This window comes from Dasypus novemcinctus, chromosome 8 (genome assembly GCF_030445035.2).
Source record: "Dasypus novemcinctus isolate mDasNov1 chromosome 8, mDasNov1.1.hap2, whole genome shotgun sequence".
In the NCBI taxonomy this organism is placed as follows: Eukaryota; Metazoa; Chordata; class Mammalia; order Cingulata; family Dasypodidae; genus Dasypus; species Dasypus novemcinctus.
The window spans coordinates 121,863,364-121,882,571 of NC_080680.1; the positions used below are offsets into that span (position 1 = coordinate 121,863,364).

General features: G+C 40.0%; 1 protein-coding gene across 2 annotated transcripts in view; it reads left to right on the forward strand.

The window, feature by feature from the left end:
- Positions 1-19,208, forward strand: part of ERP44 (endoplasmic reticulum protein 44) — a 125,097-nt gene that overhangs the window by 53,614 nt on the left and 52,275 nt on the right. For both annotated transcript variants that reach the window (XM_058302615.2, XM_071217108.1), the window contains one exon: positions 3,155-3,270. In XM_058302615.2, the coding sequence (XP_058158598.1) occupies positions 3,155-3,270 (116 nt within the window). The remainder of the gene's footprint in view (positions 1-3,154; positions 3,271-19,208) is intronic.

Sequence of the window (19,208 nt, forward strand, 5' to 3'; positions counted from 1 at the left end):
TCTGTCTCCATTCTGCTCTCTACAATATTAGCCAGAGTCATCCTTCTTTTTTTTTTTTTTTTTTTTTTAAAGATTTATTTATTTAATTTCCCCCCCTCCCCTGGTTGTCTGTTCTTGGTGTCTATTTGCTATGTCTTGTTTCTTTGTCCACTTCTGTTGTCATCAGCGGCACGGGAAGTGTGGGCGGCGCCATTCCTGGGCAGGCTGCACTTTCTTTTCACGCTGGGCGGCTTTCCTCACGGGAGCACTCCTTGCGCGTGGGGCTCCCCCACGCGGGGGACACCCTTACGTGGCATGGCACTCCTTGCGCGCATCAGCACTGCGCATGGCCAGCTCCACACGGGTCAAGGAGGCCCGGGGTTTGAACCGCGGACCTCCCATATGGTAGGCGGACGCCCTAACCACTGGGCCAAAGTCCGTTTCCCCAGAGTCATCCTTCTTAACTGCAAAGCAGATTTCTTTACAGGCCATCTTAAAACCCTTGGATGGTTTTCCATTATCTTTAGGTTAAAATTCAAGTTCCTTACCTTGTCCTAGAAGGTCCCTCATGACCTGGCCCCTGCTATTTCTACTGTTGTATTTTTTGTCTCTCTCTCCTCCCACAGTCTGCTCCAGTTACACTGAAGGTATACAGAAAAAATAGCTTTTATAAAATGTATAACAAAGATATTTTCCAATGTATATTAAGATTGTCCAGCTGTAACAGTAGCCAGAAAATATGGCAGAAGATAATCTAGTTCTTCCCTTCATTTTTAAAATAAGAAAATAGAGGTCCAGAGGAGTAAAGTACTTTCCCAAGATTACTTGACTAGATTGTGACAGAGTAAAAACTGGATCGCAAATGTCTTGATTGAGGGATTTTTTGTGTAGTAAGAAAGAGAAATAGAGCATGTTACTGACCTTGTTGCAAAAACTGAATTGGAAGTATGCACTATCATAGTTATTTGGGAAAATATAAAACCTAAACAATTCTTGAGTTGTTCATGAATTCATACTTTATTCAACGGTGAAAATACTTACGTAATTAGCAGTAGGATATAGATTTGTACTTATGACCTCAAAGGCTGGATCCTGATTTCCCTCTGAAATTCATGGATGTGGCACAGTTTAAGGAAAAAATTTCTAATAGGGCTGATATGCCTCAGAGGGTAATAAACCATAGTTGGTGCTTAATAATGCTATATATAATGTGCCAGACTCTTTACATACATTGTTTTTAATGCTCAGAACTACCTTGCAGGTAGGTATTATAATTTCCATTTTAGGTTGAGGAAATTGAGGCTCAGAAAGGTCATACGGCTAGTAAGTGGTGGAACTGGGATTTAAACTAAGGTATGTCTGACACCATAGATTATTTTTTTCCTACTAGGTCATGCTAGTAAGTGCCCCCAAAGTTCCGTCCAAAGACTTGCACCTATTTGTTGAGTTACAAAGGGTTGATTCAAGCACTAAATTGGAGATTGGGTTCAGATGACACTTAAGGCCCTTCTAATAGTCCCTTTGCTTCTGTGATTCTACATTTATAAATGTAACATTTCCATGTGTATGGGTACATGTGTATGAAGATATAGTAATATTGGTTTGAACTTTTATTGCAGCCTTTTCACCTTTTGATATTAAAACTTGTCCCATTTTAAATGTGAACCTGTGCTTAAATGATTGTTGGACAGCAAATTGGACAGTCCTAAGAGAAGGAGCCCTTTAAGCAGATGCCAGTCCACTGACCCTTTAGTTGGCCACATTCTCATTTTTCAAGCAATGAAGAATCCTTCCCTAGCCCTTGACTTACCCTGCCTTCTAGCTACTCTATTTTCATCAATGTGTAATAACCCACAAGCCTGCGGTCCTCGCCTCTCCAATTCCTCCATTCTATCCCTTTATTCATTTAACAGACATCCATTAGAATACATAGTCAAATAAGACATGGTCCCTGATGTCCACAGACCCCACCCACCTATCCCAGAGGGAGAGATTTAAGAATGCTAAAAGAGGAAAGAGCCACTTGAAAGCAAGAGATTGAAGATACAGATTGTGTGTCCTTGATATATTCTAGAACATCTCCTTAGGAAGTCAGGTGAGTGGGTTAGAAGAGATATATATATAAAAAGAAGTAGGGAGGAAGTGTAAAGTTTGCATCCTTTCACCAGCTTTTTGATATTTTTTACTGAATTATAGCTAATATGTCAGGCGTAATCATGTGTAGATTAGAGAGTTCACAGTCTTCATTTAAATAAATTTCTTGGTGGGAAAGGACTCTGGAAGCAATAGTAGCGATTATTGTTGGCTAGTTTGTTAACAAATGCCTAACACCTTTTTCATATGGGAATAGCCATCCTAACCGAGCTGGTAGTGTGCTGATTCTTCCCCTCTTTCTTATCCCTTTTGTGACCAACAGGGTATATTTGTGAAATGTTTGTCTCATGAAGGGACAGTCAGAAATGTCAGCTTTCTGGAATATTGTGGAGGGTTTGCTTTTGTTATTATAACTTAAAAACAAAAAAGAAAATGGGGCCCAGAAGTCTGTTTCTGAATTTAAAATATTTATCCCTGGACTTAGTATTTACTATGTTTAAAAATATAAAAGCCTATTTTAAAAAGGGATAAATTTTGAAGGGAAACATTTCATTATACGCTGTATGTTCTTTTAATAAAACTTGTTTATTTGGTTTGCTAATTTGCCTATTACTGTTTGAACTAGCCAGGTTAATCAGTCAGCTTATTGCAATAAGCTTACCATTTTAAAGATTTTGTACAGCAGTCTAGAAATATCTGCATATTTTGAGAAAGCTAATTTCTTTTGTAAATGTTCCAGTCTGAGTAGTTACAAGTCCTAGTAAGTACATCATAGAGGGCTTATTTTGGACTGTTTCATACCTTTTTGAGGAATCCTTACCTTTTGTACGCTATGATACTGGCAGTTTTCTTAAGGTGAAAAACCAAAATCTTTGAATTATTTATATAGTGCTTGAATTGGCACAGAGTATTCAAAATTATTTTCATTTCCATTGAATGACAACAGAATCCGTAATAAAATTGTGGGATTGTCCTGCAGAGTTGTTTATTGTACATGTGCTGAATATAAACAGACGATAACTGAAATGAGATTTGTTACTTTCGCTTTTCTATTCTAATTGATCTCTTTCTCTGTGTATAGGTGTCGTTTCAGCCAAATGTTGCATCCAATTTTTGAGGAAGCTTCCAATGTCATTAAGGAAGAATATCCAAAAGAGAATCAAGTAGTGTTTGCCAGAGTTGATTGTGATCAGCACTGTAAGTACCTCAGTAGGAAGTCTGGAAGACACTGTCCTGTCCCACCTCTCTAACACACATACCTTTTTTTCCCCCTTTCCTCTTTTTAAATGTCTGCAGTTAATTAGAGAATAAACCAAAATGGTTTTAGTGTCCCTGGCTAAATTGTTAATATTTAATCTTGATATACTTATAACACTGCTTTCCATTTTGCCTGTGTAAAGTTTTTTAATGGTATTTCTTTCATTAAAATATAGTAAGGCTAGCATATGGGTTGTAAATTATAATTAGCAATATTTTCAACCAATGCATATATAAAAACCAATAAATAAAATTGAAATATAACTTTAGAAGAAAAAATTGATTTGTTTTTAGAATCATGCAAAAAATAGCGTTTATAGTCCTTTCATGTAAGATAATCTCAGATTTTTTTGTTTAAAAGATTCTCCTAACATCAGCTTAGGAGAGAAGACAATTAGCTGTGGTTACAGATTATAATTTTTGAGAGTATTAAGAAACTTATAATAGATTCACTTAAAATTAAACTTCTTGTATTTCACTTGTCCCAATAGAGCATTTCCTAGAAAATTTTCATGGTTTTCCATATACATGTCCAATTTCTCCACCTTGAGCTAGTGAGCTAGCAGTGGTGTTTCTTCTTGAGTTCTTCTTTTACACTTGAACTTGTGTCTCTCATAGTACCATACTCAGTGTTTTTGGTATTTCTGGTTCATGAGATATCTTGTTGGTCTTACCAGCTGCATTGCCATTGTTTCAAGGGCAGGAACTTTTAGTTTTTAAATGCGCTCTTGTAGGTGGAGAACAAACCATTCCTTAATCTATGATCTCCAGCATCTGACAGTTTCTGGGAGACATAGAGTGCCCATTAAAAACTTGTTGCCTTGAGTTATTAATAAGTTGGCCTAAATACAGAAATTCTCCTCCATTCTGCAAGTTTCCTACCCTCTATACTTAAACCTACCAGTTGGAATTAGTGTGCCTGTGTGTGGACTAATTTTTCATTTTTCTGATGAGGAAATGGAAATAAAATGACTTAACCAATATCACACAAATTACTGTCTAGTCAAGTCAAAAGTAGAATCCACATCTCCTGACCCACATACTTCCACAGACCTATTTACTTCTCTTTTAGTTTCCTAGGCTGCTTAAAGCAATACCATGAAGTGGTTTGGCTTAAATAATGGAAAGTTACTCATTTATGGTTGAGGCTGGGAAAATGTCTAAATCAAGGCATCATCAAGGCTATATTTTCTTCCCAAAGACCATTTGCCAGAGATCCTAGGTTCCTCTGCCACATGGCAAGACACATGGCAGCATGTGCTGGTCTCTCCCTTCTCTCCCCAGTTTGGTTGCTTTCAGTTTGCTTCTGTGGCTTTTTTTCCTCTCTCTCTGATTAATTTCATTTATAAAGGACTCTAGTAAGAGGATTAAGACCTGTCATGAATGAGGTAGGTCACACCTTAACTGAAGTAGCCCCATCACAAAGTCCTACTTACACTGGGTCCACACCCACAGGAATGGATTAAATTTAAGAACACGTTTCTCTCGGGGTATATATAGCTTAAATCCACCACAACTTCTTTTCTCTTCAATTCAACAAACTTTTGGGGATATACTGGTACAGTCCTGTGTAGGTAGAAATGGCTAACAGCAGAGCCTTTCAAAGTCTTATAAGCCATACCCCCAACTGCATTAAAGTACAGACAGTAGTCCCTACTTTCTCTGAACTTGGACCATAAAATCTGTAAATAGGCTCTCAAGCTTAGACTGATTGAGAAGAATCATTGATACCATAAACATCCTTTATTCTGACTTTTAAACATATATTTTTTTTAAGATTTATTTTTTTTTATTTCTCTCCCCTTCCCCCCACCCCCCATTGTCTGATCTCTGTGTTCATTCACTGTGTGTTCTTCTGTGACAGCTTCTATCCTTATCAGCGGTACCGGGACTCTGTGTTTCTTTTTGTTGCGTCATCTTGCTGTGTCAGCTTTCTGTGTGTGTGGCGCCATTCTTGGGCAGGCTGCACTTTCTTTTGCGCTGGACGGCTCTCCTTACGGGGCACACTCTTTGCGTGCGGGGCTTCCCTCCACGGGGGACACCCTTACGCGGGGGAAACCCCTGCGTTGCAGGCACTCCTGCATGGCACAGCACTCCTTGTGCGCATCAGCGCTGCACATGGGCCAGCTCCACACGGGTCAAGGAGGCCTGGGGTTTGAACCACGGACCTCCCATGTGGTAGGCGGACGCCCTATCCATTGGGCCAAGTCCACTTCCCTTAACTTACTTTTGAGATAAATCTGACGTTGCTAGTAATCAGTTTGTCTCTCTTTTTTAAGGAAGTACTAGGGAAGTTGTACACGCAAAGCAGGTGCTCAACCACTGAGCTATACCTGCTTCACATGTGTTCTTTTTATGGGAGCAGTTAGCCGTTTTTCAGATTCCTTTTGATCCACCAGACAGAGCTACCAAGTTAGCTGCTACTAATAAGAGTTAAATGTGAGATACTATATATTCTCTCTGAATATTTTTACCCTTCTTTGTTATTCTTCACTTCTTGCAAATGACATTATGAGACCTCAATTAGTGATTTATTCATGTTTTCCCCTCTGTAGAAACTGTGAGATAGTACTTTTTGTAACCTTATTCAATTGGGTTGTGGCAGTTTTGAACTGGAAGGACTGTAAGAATCCTGTGATCTGGAGAGAAATGCCTGTTGGGCAGATTGTTCTTGGGTAGGATTTGGTAAGGTGGCTTTTTGTTTGTTTGAGTAAAGGTTTATTGAGATGTAATGAACTACACGTATTTAAATTGTACTATTTTCTAAGTTTTGACACGTATACATCCATGAAACCATCCCCACAATCAAGATATTGAACATAGCTGTCACCTCAAAGTTTCCTTGTTAAAAAAATGTTTCCTTGTGCTCCTTTGTGACCCCTTTCTCCTTCCCCTCTCTCTCCATCCCCCAAGTCCCTAGTGAACCATAGATCTGCTTTCTGTCGCTGTAGATAAGTTTACATTTTCTAGAATCTATATCAATGGAATCATATGGCATGTGTTCATTTTTGTTTGTTTTTTGGAATTCTTTCACAATGTTCCCATAGCATTTGTTTTTATCATTGAATGGTATTTCATGGTATAGATATACCACAATTTATTTACCTCTTGGGGCAGTTTGAGATGATTTTATGAATCCCAAAAAGAGAAATATTACGTTTGTAAACTAATCTATTCCTCTGTGTGAGATACCCTTTGGTTGCATGAAATTCAGCTGAGGAGGCTTTGATTAGATATTTGATAAGATTTCTTTGGGTTTTGATTAGACTCTGTCACTGGGCATGACTCAGACTGAGTCCCCACCCCCTTGCCTGGTCTGATATAAATGGACACTTACTGAGACAGACAAAAGAAGAGAGCTCTGTCATTTTTATCCTGCCATAAAGGAGAAGTCTCAAACAACTGACGCCCCAGGGAGAGATGAGCCATTTGCCTGATAGTTTATAGCTAACATTGGGAAGCAAAATAGCTGAGCTGTATATAGGAAGCCCTAAGAGACAAGCCCTGTGCCAACTTGCAGCTGAAATTGGGAAGAAAGTAGAGCAGCTGAGCATGAGAGAGAATGCCTGGAGGGGAAGGGCCTGAAAGAGGAAGCTCAGAGGGGAGGAAAAACCTGGGAGAGATCGGCAGCCATCTTGCTTCACCACGTGGCAACGCACCAGGATCAACCGTAGCTGACTTTGGTGAGAAAGCATCTCTGATTCCTCAGTTTGGACTTTTCATGGCTTTGGAATTGTAAGCTTTTACCCCAAATAAATCTCCAGTATAAGGCCAACAAATTTCTGATACTTTGTATCGGCAGCCTTTTGGCAGAGTAAGACACTTGTGACAGACAATTGAGTTATTTGCAATTTTTGGTTATTACAAATAAAGCTGCTAAGACTATTTGGGTGCATGTTTTTGTTTATGCTTTTATTTTTCTTAACAAATACTTAGAAGTGAAATGCCTGGGTCATATGGTAGGTATGTTTAACATTTTAAGAAACTGCAGGGAAACGGACTTTGGCCCAGTGGTTAGGGCGTCCGTCTACCATATGGGAGGTCCGCGGTTCAAACCCCGGGCCTCCTTGACCCGTGTGGAGCTGGCCATGCGCAGCGCTGATGCGCGCAAGGAGTGCTGTGCCACGCAAGGGTGTCCCCCGCGTGGGGGAGCCCCACGCGCAAGGAGTGCTCCCGTGAGGAAAGCCGCCCAGCGTGAAAAGAAAGAGCAGCCTGCCCAGGAATGGCACCGCCCACGCTTCCCGTGCCGCTGACGACAACAGAAGCGGACAAAGAAACAAGACGCAGCAAACAGACACCAAGAACAGACAACCAGGGGAGGGGGGGAAATTAAATAAATAAATTAAATCTTAAAAAAAAAAAAAAAAAAGAAACTGCAAGACTGATTTCCAGAGAGTTAGTACTATTTTAACATATCCACTAGCAATATAGGAGAGTTCCATTTGCTTCATATTCTTGCCAACACTGGGCCAGTCCATTTAATTTTATGTATTCTAATAGACATGAAATGGTGTCTCCTTGTTTAAATTTGCATTTTTGTATTTCCCTAATAATATTGTTGAGCTTATTTTTGCATGTTAATATGCCATTTATATATCTTCTTTGGTGAAATGTGTTCAGATTTCTTGTGCATTTTTAAAAATTGGGTTATTTTCCTATTTAGTTTTGAGAGCTCTTTCCATATTCTGGATCCAAGTCCTTTTTCAGGTTTGTAATTGGCAATATTTTCTCCCAGTTCAGTTTCTTAAGAGTGTCTTTTGCAGGGCATATGTTGTTAATTTTTATGAAATCCAACTTGTCAATTTTGTTTAATTTTGGATCTTTTTGATGCCTTGTATAAGAAATCCTTGCCTAATCCAGGATCACAAAGATTTTCTATGTTTTCTTTTATAAATTAATATCCGTATTAGTTTTTACATTTAGGTCTATGATTCATTTGGAGTTAACTTTTCTATGTGAGTACAATATATGAATTGAAGTTCATTTTTACATGAAGTTCTGAAGCTGTCCCAGGATTATTTGTTGAAAAGGCACTCTGTACTTCACTTTACCCTTATTTTCTTTGCAACTTTGTCAAAATCAATCAACTGTATATGTGCAGGTCTATTTCTAGTCTCTCATTCTGTACTTATTTATCTATTTGTCTGTCTTTACCACACTTTCTAGGTTACTATAGCTTTATAATAAGTCTTGAATTCAGGTAGTATAAATTTTCCAACTTTGTACTTTTTTTCCAAAGTGATTTTTGCCTATTATAGTTGCTTTGGATTCTGTATAACTTTTGGAGTCAACTTGTTAATTTCTGGCAACAAGAAGCAGCCTGCTGAGATTTTAATTGTTATTGCCTTGAATCCTTAGACCAGTTTGTGGAGAATTGTCATTTTAACAATATTGTCTTCCAATCCATGGACATTGTATATCTCCCCATTTATTTAGATCTTCATTTTCTCTTGGCAAAGTTTTACGGTTTTCGGTCTACAGGTCTTGCACATCTTTGTCAGATTTATCCCTAAGTATTTCATTTTTTGATGCTATTATAAATGACATTGGATTTTAAATTGCAATTTTTGGTTGTGCATTACTAGTATAAAAAGCATTTGTAGTATGAATATTCATCTTGTGTACTGTTACTTATTAATTCTAATGGATTTTATGTAGATTCCATAAGATTTTTTTTAGACAGTTGTGTTGTAATGCAAATGCAGTTTTATACTTCTTTCCTTCCAATTTGGATGCATTAAATTTTTTTTTGTGCTTATTTGCACTTGATAGAATTGCCACTACAATGTTGAATAGAAGTTATTCATATAAAGTACAGAATAGTAATTGTTACATAGTAAGGGCTTAATAAATGTTAGCCATTATTATTATTATTATTATTTTCCAGGTTGTTCATTTCTATTTATTACCAGTGACTTTATTATTTCTGTAAGTTTCTCACTATAGCACTTTGCCTTTTTTTCCTCTCCCGATTGTTCCAGCATCAGTCATATATTCATATGGTCTGTCCTGATGTCCTTACAGTATTCTTTCCAGCCAAGTGTTACCTGCGTGCTGCTTCAGGATTAGTTTCTGTCAGGCAGAAGACTTATAAGAGGCTTTCTAGCATAGGCAGAGGTGATCACCTGTCTGGCATTGTGGCAGCCTACTTCGTCCTACTCTCTAATATTAATACTTTAGTCTCTGCCTTGTTTCTGGCCACGTGCTTTACTAAGACCTTCCGTCCAAAGTAATAATGTTATTTTTTGGAAAAGTTCCTATAGAATGTTTCTAGTCAAATCGCCGAGTGTGAGGGGGAGGGACCCAACTTCCAAATATTGTTTATTGAGTGCATATTTGGGTTTAAGCATGCTATTACATGTTTTCTTTCAGTTATCTTCACCACATCCCCTTGAGTTAGACAGTATTATTTATTCACTTAGTGCCATTTGAGTGAATGGCACTGAAATGGCACTCAGTGCCTGTCTTGTGCAATGCATGTTGCTGGTTGTAGAGAGAGAGAGCAGTGAACCAAGCACACCCTAAAGGCAAGATAAATACGTAATTGCACACTGTGAAAAGTGTTCTGAAAGTAAGGTACTGGATGCTATGAAATAGTGGGATTCTGGCTTAGGCTGAGGAGTTTGGGAAGTCTTCTTTGAAGAAGAGACCTAAAGGAATAGTAGGATTTATGAAATGAAATAGGGGAAGAAGAACATTCGAGGCAGAAAGACAGTAAGTGTGAAGTTTCTGAGGTGGGAAAGAACATTGGGCTTTCAGAGAGCTGGAGAATATTATTTTACAGATGAAGACACTGAGAAATATAGAGGGACTGAGTGATTTACCAAAGTTATGTAGTACATATAGGGAGCCAGAAATGTAATCCTGGAGTATACTGCTTTTACCAGGAACTAAACTATTTTGAAAGTCAAAATCAAGTAATTTAAGTTGGACTTTATCATAGAAACTGAGAAATCACCTAATTTTTTTGTTTAAAAATGCTAAAAATGTCTTGCTGTGATTTATAGTCTGTCTATATTATCTGTAATAAATCAGTATATAAAAAAGGAAAATTAACTTACATGAGATATTTTTTCTATCCTGTATGTTCAACCCTCTACTATGGCAGAATCCTTTGGTTTAGTACCAAAAGCTCTCTACCTTCTAGTCGTCTACATTTGGGCACATCACTTAAAAAGTCACTGACCCTGAATCAGCACTCCATGAGATATGTGTGTGTGTATGTGTGTATTTGTGTTGAGAAAGAGAAAAAGATAGAGCAAATATAATAAGATGTTGCGTCCAGGTGAGGGTGTATAGGTTTTCATTATATTGCTTTTTCATCTTTTCTGTGTTTGACATTTTTCAAATAAACATTTGGTATTATAAAAAGTCTCTGAACCTATAGTTTGTCATTAGTTAAGAAAAGAGTGGGGAGAGGGCCTTGTTGACTGAGTTTTTGAAAAAATGTACGTGGAAGAAGTTAGAAATCTATACTGTACTGGTTACTGTGGTATTGTTTGTTGTAATTTCCACTTATTTTTACTATAATGGATGATCTTCCTCACAGTCATTGAATTTAAAAAGAGTTTTCTTAGCTAGATTTTTACTGGCATTTTGAGGACTACTTAGAGCCACTTGATGGCTTTTGGAAACTGACTCACAGTTCTGTGTGTGGCAGTCCTGAATTATTTGAAAAATCTCCCAAACAAGCATGGTAGTGGGCCTCATCTTATTTTGTCATGAAACTTCCTTTTTTCCTAGGTTGGCCTCTCCTGGGTGTTAGCACTTGGCCTTACCACCAGGTGTTAATGGAAGGTAGATGTGCCTTTTTTTTTAAAGATTTATTTATTTATTTCTCTTCCCTCCCGCACCACCCGCCCCAGTTGTCTGTTCTCTGTGTCTATTTGCTGCGTCTCCTTCTTTGTCCGCTTCTGTTGTTGTCAGCGGCACGGGAATCTGTTTCTTTTCATTGCATCATCTTGTTGTGTCAGCTCTCTGTGTGTGCGGTACCATTCCTGGGCAGGCTGCACTTTCTTTCACGCTGGGCAGCTCTCCTTATGGGGCACACTCCTTGCGCTTGGGGCTCCCCTACACAGGGGACACCCCTGTGTGGCAGGCACTCCTTACGCGCATTAGCGCTGCGCGTGCGTGGGTCAAGGAGGCCCGGGGTTTGAACCGCAGACCTCCCATGTGGTAGGCAGACGCCCTAACCACTGGGCCAAGTCCGCTTCCCTAGATGTGCCTTTTGTAAGCATTCTACCCATACCAAGTAGAATTTATCCCAGTAAATGCAAATTTGGCTTGCTTAATATCAGGAAATATAATCACAACATTAGCTAAAATAAGGAAAATTAGCTTCTCCTTTCAATAGATGCCAAAAGACTTGATAAAACCCAACACAAGTTCCTGAAAGAAATTAAAGTGGCAAAACGTATGAACCAACCTTTGCTTCATTGAATTTTGTATCCTTGAATGACTATTTACTGTGTCATACCATGTTACAAGCTTGAAATGGAGTGTGACATGAGTCTGAATTTAGTTCTGAAATCTGTCTGTCTTACCACAGATCTTGATATTGGCTTGTTTTGGAGACTTTCTGCCAATGTTATTACAGTTTCTTTTTCCCATTGGTCATGTTTAAGAATCTTGAGGGTGACGCACAACCGTAGAGTCAGAGAATAAACATATACAAGAATACAGAAATGTAATGGCACTGATTTTCATGAAACATTCCAGATGAGTATTTCTGAAGTAGTCCTTTGGAAGGAGTGCACCAATCATTGCTGAGAACAGGTTGGGAATTCCTCTTTTAGACTGCTCTCTAAACCAGTTTACCAGTCTTTCAGGAGCCCCATCTCTTTTTTTTTTTTTTTTTTAAGATTTGTGTTTTATTTATTTCTCTCCCCTTCCCCCCTGTTGTCTTCTCTCTCTGTCCATTTTGCTGTGTGTTCTTCTGCATCCGCTTGGATTATCCAGCAACACTGGGAAACTGCATCTCTTTTTTGTTACATCATCTTGCTGCACCAGGTCTCTGTGTATGCTGTCCCACTCCTGGGTGGGCTGCACTTTTCTCACATGGGGTGGCTCTCCTTGTGGGGTGCACTCCTTGTGCATGGGGCTCCCTACGTGGGGACGCCCCACGTGGCACGGCACTTCTTGTGCACCGCAGCACTGCGTGTGGCCAGCTTACCACACAGGATAGGAAGCCCTGGGGATCAAACCCTGGACCCTCCATATGGTAGATGGAGGCTCTATCAGTGGAACCATGTCTGCTTCCCATGGGAGCCCCATCTTATTACATAGCTACAGAGGCCCTTCTTTGGTTTGCTGTCTGCTTTTCCTTGTTTTTCCCTCTCTTCCTCCTAGCTGCAGCCTGTGGACTGCTTTCAGCCCCACCTTTACCTTGCTCATTTATATACCCTTCCCAGTACTTTGTCCATAGAAAGCTTCAGTTTAATAGACTGAGAACTTGGGAACTGGAAAAGAAAGAAGGCAAGCATGGATGTAACTGGCTAATTCCACCTGGTCAGCCCTTCTGCTTTTTGTGAACTGGTTGCAGCAGCCTTGATTTCCTGCCCCTCCCCCCTAAAAAAAAAGTTGGCAATTGTAAGAAGAGAATTTTAACTCCAACAGGTTACAGTGTCAATAGGAAGCTCCCCACTCTTTAAGCCAGGTGTAGCAGTTTGATATAATTGATGAATTCCAAAAATAGATATTGGATTATGTTTGTAATCTGGTGTAATACTGGGCATGATTGAGTTATGATTAGGGTTTTGATTGGGCCATGTCATTAGGGCGTTGAGTCCCCACCCCTTGGTAGATGGGGACTCATCGATAAAAGGCATAGCAAAGCACAGAGCTGGAGCTTTTTATGCTAGGGTTTTTGATATTGGAGTTTGGTGCTGAAGCCTTAAGCTGGAGCCCTGGGAAGTAAACTTGCAAAGCAAAGAGAAACCAGCCCAAGGAAGAGAGGAATGCTGAGCCCAGGAAGAAGCAAGCCCTGGAATGAAAGGAACCTTGAACCCAGAGAGAAGCAAGACCCTGGAAGGGAGGAACCCAGGAAGCCTGAACCCTCGCAGCCATCGGCAGCCATCTTGCTCCAAATAGACTTGGTGAGGGAAGTAATTTATGCTTTATGTCCTGGTATCTGTAAGCTCCTACCCCAGATAAATACCCTTTATAAAAACCTACCAGTTTCTGGTGTTTTGTATCAGCACCCCTTTGGCTGACTAATACACCAGGGATTCTTAACAAGGGTCCATGAGCTTGAATTGAAAGGAAAAAAAGAAATTCTTGTGGGGACATGTTGGTGCAGTGTGATATTTTTATTAAATATTACACAGTATAGGGAAGCAGCTGTGGCTCAATCAGTTGGGCTCCCATATGGGAGGCCCTGGGTTTACGTCCTGAGACCTCCTTGTGAAGGTAGGCTTGCCCGCACACTGTGGAGAGCTGCCTAGCCCACAAGCGCCACGGAGCACTAACTCAGCAAGGTGATGCAACCAAAAAAGGGAGACAAGCAAAAACACAGAAGAGCGCGCAGCGAATGGACACAGAGCAGACAGCAAACAAGCTGAAAGGGGGGGAGGAGAAAGAAATAATAATAAATACAGACACAGAAGAACGCACAGTGAACGGACACAGAGAGCAGACAGCACGCAAAAAGCCACAAGAGGGAGGATAAAAAAAAATATTACACAGTATAGTGTGGACTTAGTAAGGGGTCCGTGGTTTTTACCTGACCGGCAGAGGGGTCTGTGGAACAAAAAATGGTTAAGAACTCTTGCTTTAAGCTCATTATGTTGTTTTGATATCCCACTGTAAAGTTTAGTTCCCCCCAAGTCCCTAAATTCAAAGTCAGCAATTCTAAATCAGAACTTTAATAGTGATTTTTCCCAACAATGGTTAGATTGCAAATGGTTCTTGTTTTATTCTTTGTAATTTTGTTTTCCAAAATTTCTACATACACACACACACATATACGCAATGCATACAACTAAAACATGCCCTTGCTTCAACTGTGGATTGAGGTCTCACTTTATCTCTCTTTCTGCAGATTCCTCTTTCTCTGGGGTCATGCCTTAGATCTAGAAGGTTCCATCCATCTGCCCCTAATGGGACCAGGTTCTCTGCTGACCTCTGGTGGCCTGAGGCTGTATGGCACTTAGAAAGAGGCATTCACACATTATTTGCTGGCCAGTGCAGAACTTTGGAACAGATGTTCACTAACATTTTTAGGAAAGTGCTTTGTAATTGCCCTTGGATTAGGGAGCACTTGCTCCCATACCAGAGTCACTTGTACCTGTCAGCTCCCCAGTGTGACTTGAACCTCCCTTTTGGAAATTGAGAAGCTTTTGAAAGATCTGTACATAAATGAGGCAGTAAGAAGAACAAGAAAATAAAAAGTGAAGAATTCATGTGCATAGAACTGACTTTGGATGAGCTTAAGTCTGAGTCTTGAAGAAGCTTCTAGGCTTGCTTTATACTTTCTCTGTTAGGGTTTTATTTGGTTATTTTTTGTTTTCCTTTTGTTTTTTTCCGTGGTGGTAGCATGGTTTGGGAATGGAGAAAGGCATGTAGGCAACAGTGGCCCTTATTCTGGATCCAGAAGAACAGTAAGACCTTCCTGTTGAAATCATCTGCTTCTTTGTATAGTCTAAATGAATAATCATAGCAGGTAGGGGTGTTGCAGAGACAGAATGAGACAGTTTCCCCATTTGGAATCCTGCTGGGCATCAGTGAGGCAGGCAGGCAGAGCAGAACCCATCAAGAAAAAGTAAGTGACCATTGTAGCAAAAGTACATACTAATTTTCCTATCAGCAAGCTGTTAACCTTCTGAAATTTATAATTCCTCAGACGTCCATTTTAACATTTGATCCATCCAGTTAATTAAAAAAAAAAAACATTTATTATACCCCTTAAGTCATTCTTTGTTATTTTATCAGAATGTCACATTGTAATTATCTTAAAATCATTTTGGCCAAAGCTTCTAAAAAGTCACCTTTATGTCTGAGATTACTGATCAGTGTAATTTTAAGGTTTTTGCTTCTTAATAATTAAAGGCTACCTCATTATGCTGTATACCTGCCACCATGATATAGTTTGAGACTGAAGCATCTATTCCCCTAGTAGTCTTCAGATGTTGCTTAATCTTTTTCTCTCCATAACCAGAATTTTAAGGCAACCTAAAGGTGGTAATGTTTAAGTTCACACCAACTCTTGTTATTTCTGCCAGGACTATTACAGTAGCTTTCTTTCTAGTCTGCCTGATTCTCGACCATTGCTAGATGAATATTTTCAAAGCCCAGCTTTGCTGTTCAGTGGCTTCTTACCACATAAAGGATAAAAATCAAGCTCCATTAACTTAGTCTCTCCAGCCTTATTCTACTCCTAGTTTTTGCATGTTTGTTTCCAACGTACTGTTTTCCCATTATGCCCATTAACTGACCAAGTTAAGAAAGAAGTATTTCTCTGGTAGTGCCTCTTGCTGTCCATTTTCATACCTATCCTTAGACCACAAATGGAAAATGGATGTTTCCTCTTAAACTACTTCCATTATTTCTGGGGTCCACCTCATGTCCTTTCTGCCAAGTTTTTGGGGGGATTAAAGAAAATTCCTTGGTTTGCTGTTGGCAAATTAGGCATTATCTAGGCTAGTTTATTGAATATGGACCTAAACTGGACCTAGAAGGAATATTTTCCCTTCGTGGGACTTGATATTATTGATTTTTTTGTTGTTGTTATTTTACCAATATGGTGGGCATAATTTTATCTATATTGTTATTATACAGATATACTGATATAACTGTACTGTTAGTATTAATTTGTAACTTCATGACACAACTGAGCATGTTTTTACATGATGGACCATCTGTGTTTCTTTCATAAATTGATGTCTTTAATCCACTTATCTTTCTCACAGTCCTTTTGTTATTGATTTATCATTTTTGCTGTAGCTTGGATCTTAGTCATTTGTCTCTAGATATTTCACAAATATCCTCTCCTAGGTTGTCTTAAGAATTCAAGATATTCTTCATATCTAGATACCTCCTGGCCTATAAAGCTTCAAAATCTAGCACATGACTTGCTGTGTGTTTGATGCTGTTCAGGCTCTTTCTGTAAGTAGATAGCCTCTCCAAAGCAGCACAAGGCCAAAGGTGATTTGATTCTCTCTGGCCCATCCCTTCCTACCTCCACAACCCCCTCAGTTTCCTATATCACCCCAGAACTCAGTAAATGTCCTATGAGGAAAATATACTAAGTATTTTAGGGGCCTCCAGATTTCAATCCAGTATGCCAACCCAAGTGGCTATGAAAGTTTCACTGTTTCTTTTTTTCTCTGCTTATGCTAGCATAAAATTTACAAAAATTGTAAATCTAATTTTCAAAAATAATTACATAGGAAACTCATAAGAAAGAAAAAGTCTAGTGATCTTTGCTCACCCCAGAAGGATCCTTTTCTTTCTGGAATTTCAGCTCCTTTTAATCTTCCTTGCTTTCATGGTCTCCGATATCTTTTAAAATGTAATTAAAAACAAAAATCTGGTGTTTCCTAGTTGGAGTAGGAACAGTGGATTTCCACTATCTACTATGTGCTAGTTGGAAATGGAAATCCTTTTGTATATTCCCTTTGGGGTTTTCTGTGAACCCAGTAAGATGGTCTGCAAATATAATGACTATTTTATTTCTTCCTTCCCATTGCGTATATATGCTTTATTTCTTCTCTTGTCTTACTATACCAAGAACTCCAGTACAGTGTTGAGTAGAAGTGATAGGAAACATCTTTATTTCTTTCTTGATCTCAGCAGGAAAGCTTAATATTTCCCTGTCAAGTTGTTTGGTATTTGTTTAGATACCCTTTTTCAGGTTGAGGCAGTTCCCCTCAATTACTAATTTGCTGAGAATTTTAAACCATAAATGGATTGAATTTTATTTAAAAAAAAAAAAAAGTTTTTGCTTCTTTTAAGAGGTAATAGGTAAAAGTAACAGGAGAGGCTTGTGAACAAAGATCACATCTGAGTCCAACTCCATCACGCTCAGGAACACAAACTCCATAGTAGGGCCAACTGACATGGCGCTGAACCCTATCTGCCATGACCATAGATCCTGTGGGTCCCTGTAGCCCTCAGAAAAACCGATACCTGGGTTTGTATCTACTTTGGCTGTCTCTGGGACCCTGCTGAGGCATGTGTAAAAGCGATACCTCTGATGACCTCCCAATTCTTTTTTGGAGATTCATAGCCTTATAAACTCATTTGTCCTTTCCATTCTCCCCTTTTATTCAAGGTCAAAAAGCATCTTTAACACTGCTGTTACACATAGGCTGAGATATTCTGCTAGTCTGAGTTGACTCTTTTATTCAAGGTTGTTTTCTAGTTACATCATCAGTTAGTACTTGGTAGTAATCCTTTGGCGCCAGGGAGGCTCATTCCCAGGAGTCATGTCCCACGCTGGGGGGAAGGTAATGCATTTACATGCTGAGTTTGGCTTCGAGAGTAGCCACATTTGAGCAACACGGAGGCTCTCAGGAGGTAATTCTTAGGCACCCTGCAGCTCTAGGCCTAGTTCTTATTTCAGGCACACAGGCTCACAAGCATAGTCATTAGAGTCAAGGGCTCATTGTTGGACCATCCTTCTTTATTGGTCTTAGTCATTGCACTTGGAGGATTGTTGCTGTTCCACTGGGGAATGTGATAGAGCTCCCCTGGCTAGGAACTCAGCACTCCCTCAGTTGTTGTTTTTAACTGTAATCACTATGAAAATATCCAAACATTTTTATGTACCCTATATACATGCCCTGGAGAACTCCCTCCCAACCATGTGCCCCCTATCAATAACATCCCACCCCAGCATTCCTCCCCTGCCATAGTTTAACCTCTCTGTGGTCCAAACCTTCTTCGAAAATGAAGCCTAATATATCACCAGGTTCCATTAATAGTGCGTACTCGGGACCTGAATCTCTGGACTGTCCATGTGACAGCCAGGCCCTGAGCCTCAACAGACTTGCAACTCCTACCCTCTGGTTTATTGGACTTACCCCAGCCAGCTAACAGAGAGGTGAAGAAGGTCAACCACCACACCAGGGAGCCAAGAGTGCCTACAGCTGTAAGCAGGAGAATTGCATCCATCATCCAAGTGGAATCTAAGCCCCCTCTCAATATAGAGGTGGAGTGGACATAACCATCCCAGGATCCACAGGATGGAGGAATAGAGTATGGATTAGAATAGACTTACTGATATTCTATTCTTGAACTATTGTGACTGATAACTGGAAGAAAATGTAGCATTGATGTGGAGAAAATGGCCATGGTAGCTGCTGAGGATAGGGAGAAGAAAGAAGAGATATGATGTGGGGACATTTTCAGGACTTGGAGTTGTCCTGGGTAGTACTGCAGGGACAGTTGCTGGACACTGTACGTCCTGCCATGGCCCATTGGGTGGACTGGGGGAAAGTGTAAGCTATAATGTAAACCATTATCCATGTGGTGCAGCAGTGCTCAAAAATGTATTCACTGGGAAGCGGACTTGGCCCAGTGGTTAGGGCGTCCGTCTACCACATGGGAGGTGCGCGGTTCAAACCCTGGACCTCCTTGACCTGTGTGGAACTGGCCCATATGCAGTGCTGATGCGTGCAAGGAGTGCCATGCCACGCAGGGGTGTCCCCTGCATAGGGGAGCCCCACACGCAAGGAGTGCACCCCATAAGGAGAGCCGCCCAGTGTGACAGAAAGTTCAGCCTGCCCAGGAATGGCGCCGCACACACGGAGAGCTGACACAACAAGATGATGCAACAAAAAGAAACACAGATTCCCGTGCCACTGACAACAACAGAAGCAGACAAAGAAGAAGACACAGCAAAAAGACATAGAGAACAGACAACCGGGATGGGGGGAAGG